At 54.4% G+C, this 3808-nt stretch overlaps 1 protein-coding gene across 1 annotated transcript; it reads left to right on the top strand.

Annotated features, from left to right (window-relative positions):
* Positions 1-1517: 1517 nt before the first annotated feature.
* Positions 1518-2450, top strand: LOC135442069 (olfactory receptor 14A16-like). The gene has a single exon (XM_064701617.1). The coding sequence runs from the start codon at positions 1518-1520 to the stop codon at positions 2448-2450; it is 933 nt and encodes a 310-aa protein (XP_064557687.1).
* The last annotated feature ends 1358 nt before the right edge of the window (positions 2451-3808 follow it).

Genomic DNA, 3808 nt, shown 5'->3' with positions numbered 1-3808 from the left:
GGGGGATGCTGAGGGCAGTACAAGGGGCTGACAGTGCCCAGCTTGGCTGGGGCTGTGCCAGGAGGCCCCAGTGCCTCAGGACAAGGTGTCTCCTCACAGCCCTTGGTGGCACAGACCCTGCTGCTGTGGCCCAGTGCACCAAGACTTGGATTCTGTTTGTCCCCACCTGTCATCACTTCCTACAGTTCTCTGCTCTGCCTGGGGCCTGGGGACACTTTCTCAGTCATGTCTCTCAGTGGAACCCATTAAAAGTCCAAGAAAGTTTGGAGTTGGATTCTGACTTGGAGTTCTGGAGAGGTTTCTTCAGCTCCCTCTCAGGGACTGATGTTCAGGGCCTGAGCACAAAGCCCCAGAGGCTCATTAAAGTCCTTGTGCTGTGTCTGTGCTGCTGACCTGGGCTGGGCTCCTGGCACAGAGGCAGTTCCTGGTAACCAAGCAGAGCTTCAAAAGCACATTTCTCTTCATGAGCAGCTTTTCTCCAGCCCAGCAGGGCTGGGGCACTGCCTGCAGCCACCCCGGGCACAGCACAGAGGCACAGAGAGCTTCAATCAGTCAGAGCTGGGAAGGGGCTGAGAAGTGCCTGGGGCAGAATCACTGCCAGCCCTTGGCACAGGAACGTCTGGCTGCAGGACAATGCAGCTGCAGCTCCTGGAGCCATCTCCCAAAGCTGGAACATCCCAATGCCTGCAGACCCTGTGAGTACATTCTCTGATTGTCTCTTGTGCAGAGCAGCCAGAAGTGCCCAGGGCTGTCCTGCAGAGAAGGGTCCTGCAGCCCAGGGTGCTGTGCTGGGGCAGGGACTCTGCTGTCTGCCAGGGACAGCTCTCAGCCAGCCCTGGCAGCTGCTCCCAGCACTGGGGGACAAGGTCTCGGTGGGAGGAGACAGCTGGTAAGGCTTGGAAGTGTTCTCCTTGTGTGGTGAGGATGCTGCATTGTTCAGGACTGCTCCCAGCATGGCAATAAACTGCAGAACATTTCCAAGTAGATTATACAGGGAGCGGAGAATGGCAGGGGCTGCATAAAAGCGAAAATCCTGCTTTTTTAATCTACTGCTCTGGGCTGCCTGGATGGGAAATCGCAAACAGATATTAATCTCTCACTCCAGCATGAGAAAAAAAAAATTTCTCAGATCTTACTAAACCAGGCAGTGACAGAAATCTGAACAAGACCCCTTTAGAGGCAGCATCAGTGTCGCTTTTCCAGCCTCCTCAGGGTTGCTCTGACTTTGTCATCAGAGTCTGCAAAGCCAGAGGTGCCCTTGGGCAGTGCCAGAGCTGGGAGGGGTCTGCAGGGCAGAGCTGAGCCCCCAGGGCTGGGCTGGGCTCTGGCAGCACTGGCAGAGCCCAGCCCTGGGCACAGGGAAAGCAGCTGCTGGCAGGGACAGCTCCAGGCAGCAGAGCCCTGGCAGGCAGTGGGGGCAAAGTGCCCCCACACTGTGTGGGGATATTTAAAGTCCTCTCCAAACCCAACTATTCCATGATTACTTTTTTACAGATCCCATTGCTCAGGCATTGCAAATGTCCAACAGCAGCTCCATCAGCCACTTCCTCCTGCTGGCACTGGCAGACACGCGGCAGCTGCAGCTCCTGCACTTCTGCCTCTTGCTGGGCATCTCCCTGGCTGCCCTCCTGGGCAACGGCCTCATCATCAGCGCCATAGCCTGTGGCCACCACCTGCACATGCCCATGTTCTTCTTCCTGCTCAACCTGGCCCTCAGCGACCTGGGCTCCATCGGCACCACTGTCCCCAAAGCCATGCACAATTCCCTCTGGGACACCAGGGACATCTCCTACACTGGATGTGCTGCCCAAGTCTTTCTGATTTTCTTCTTCCTGTCAGCAGAGTATTTCCTCCTGACCATCATGTGCTATGACCGCTATGTGTCCATCTGCAAACCCCTGCACTACGAGACGCTCCTGGGCAGCACAGCTTGTGTCCACATGGCAGCAGCTGCTTGGGCCAGTGCCTTTCTCTATTCACTGCCACACACAGCCAATACATTTTCCCTGCCCCTGTGCCATGGCAATGCCCTGGGGCAGTTCTTCTGTGAAATCCCCCAGATCCTCAAGCTCTCCTGCTCCAAATCCTATCTCAGAGAATTTGGGCTCCTTGTGTTTTCCATCTGTTTAGCATTTGGTTGTTTTATGTTCATAGTTTTCTCCTATGTGCAGATCTTCAGGGCTGTGTTTAGGATCCCCTCTGAGCAGGGACAGCACAAAGCCTTTTCCACCTGCCTCCCTCACCTGGCAGTGATCTGTCTGTTCCTCAGCACGAGTACATTTTATTATCTCAAGCCCCCCTCCATGTCTTCTCCATCTCTGGATGTGGCCCTGTCACTTCTGTACTCGGTGGTGCCTCCAGCCCTGAACCCCCTCATCTACAGCCTGAGGAACCAGGAGCTCAGGGCTGCAGTGTGGAGACTGATGACTGGATGCTTTCAGAAACATTAAACTGCTGACCAGTTTCTGCAAATCACATGTAATAAAAGTCATCTTTGATACTTCTTGATGGTTTCATTTTGGTGGTTCTTTATCTATTTATTTTACTTTTTAAATCTTGTCCACTAATAAATATAATTATTTGTGCCATTTTTCATTTTGTTTCTCTCCACCTTCCCTGTGGCCACTGACTGTGTCCATAAGGGACTGCACTCTTGGTTGCTTTAAAGAAACTAAAGGATCTCCCAGCGAAGTTTTCTACAGAGATGCCCTTTTGTTGTCTCCTCTGGAGCTGCAGCAGCAATGTCTGTGTGCAGAGCTGGGGGCAGATCAGTGCTGGCCCAGCAGCTGCGCCCAGCAGCAACAGCACTTGGTGTTGCCAGTGCTGCTGCTGTGGCCCTGCCCCGTTGCCCTGGTGGCCCTGGGCTCTACATGGGCCCTGGGGCAGAAGGGAAGGAGCTGCAGAGCAGGGGCTGATCCATCCCCAGTGCACTGCACAGCCCAGAGCGTCCTCATGGAGCTGCCAACAACATCCCCCTCTGCAGCCCCGGCCTCTTCCCCAGCTCACACAGGTGCCCCATCCTTGCAGGCACAGACACAGCAGCACTGGCTCAGCAGCCCCTGTTTGCATTGGGCACAGCAGGCAGGAGAACCCCCATGCTGTTGGTGTGGGGACATGAACCTGAGGGAGCACAAATGCCATCAGCCCCTGGGGTCAGCAAGGGCTGGGGGACACCAGGGTAACCACTCAGCTTTGTCCTGGCCGCTGCAGTCAGCCAGAAAGTTTGTTCCCATCAGCTGGGAGTTTCCTGTCCCACTGCAGACGCTGTTGCTCAGAGCCAGGGCTGCCTGGCCATGTCCCGGGGTGATGTTATGATGCTTGTATCCCCATCATCTGTTCTGTGCCTTTAAGACCGGCTCTGAAGAGCGGAAGTTTTGTTTGGGTTTCTTTTATCAGGAACACAGAGACGAGCGGTACATAAGGCTGTTTTTCACTTCTTGCCTTCAGCTTGCTGCTTTACTTGCTCTCTTTTCTGCTCTCGCTTCTGCTCTGCTTTGGCCTCTGCTTATTAGCTAGTTCTAGCTAAACAGTCCACACTTCCTTTCCTGGACTGTTTCTCCTCTCCTGTTTCTGTGACCATCTCGGACCTGCTCTGGACTGGGACCCAGGAACACCAAGCGTTTGCACCGTGTGGCTGCAGCATCTGCCCCAGCGCCAGAGGGACTGAGAACAGAGCAACCATCCCTGAAAGAGTCTTTCTGATTTTGTCATCTTTCTCAGAGCGGTGTCATCTGGTATTGTTCATTTTGTGTGCTGGGGGGTGCTGGGCCAGTCAAATAAATAGGTTCTTTCCACCTCTCTCCAAGGA

The sequence above is a fragment of the Zonotrichia leucophrys genome, unplaced genomic scaffold (genome assembly GCF_028769735.1).
Source record: "Zonotrichia leucophrys gambelii isolate GWCS_2022_RI unplaced genomic scaffold, RI_Zleu_2.0 Scaffold_995_17836, whole genome shotgun sequence".
Classification (NCBI taxonomy): Eukaryota; Metazoa; Chordata; class Aves; order Passeriformes; family Passerellidae; genus Zonotrichia; species Zonotrichia leucophrys.
This window is presented reverse-complemented; position numbering and strand designations above follow the sequence as displayed.

Bases quoted from the DNA above. Each gene is read 5' to 3' on its own strand.
- LOC135442069 (XM_064701617.1), top strand. From the start codon at position 1,518: ATGTCCAACAGCAGCTCCATCAGCCACTTCCTCCTGCTGGCACTGGCA.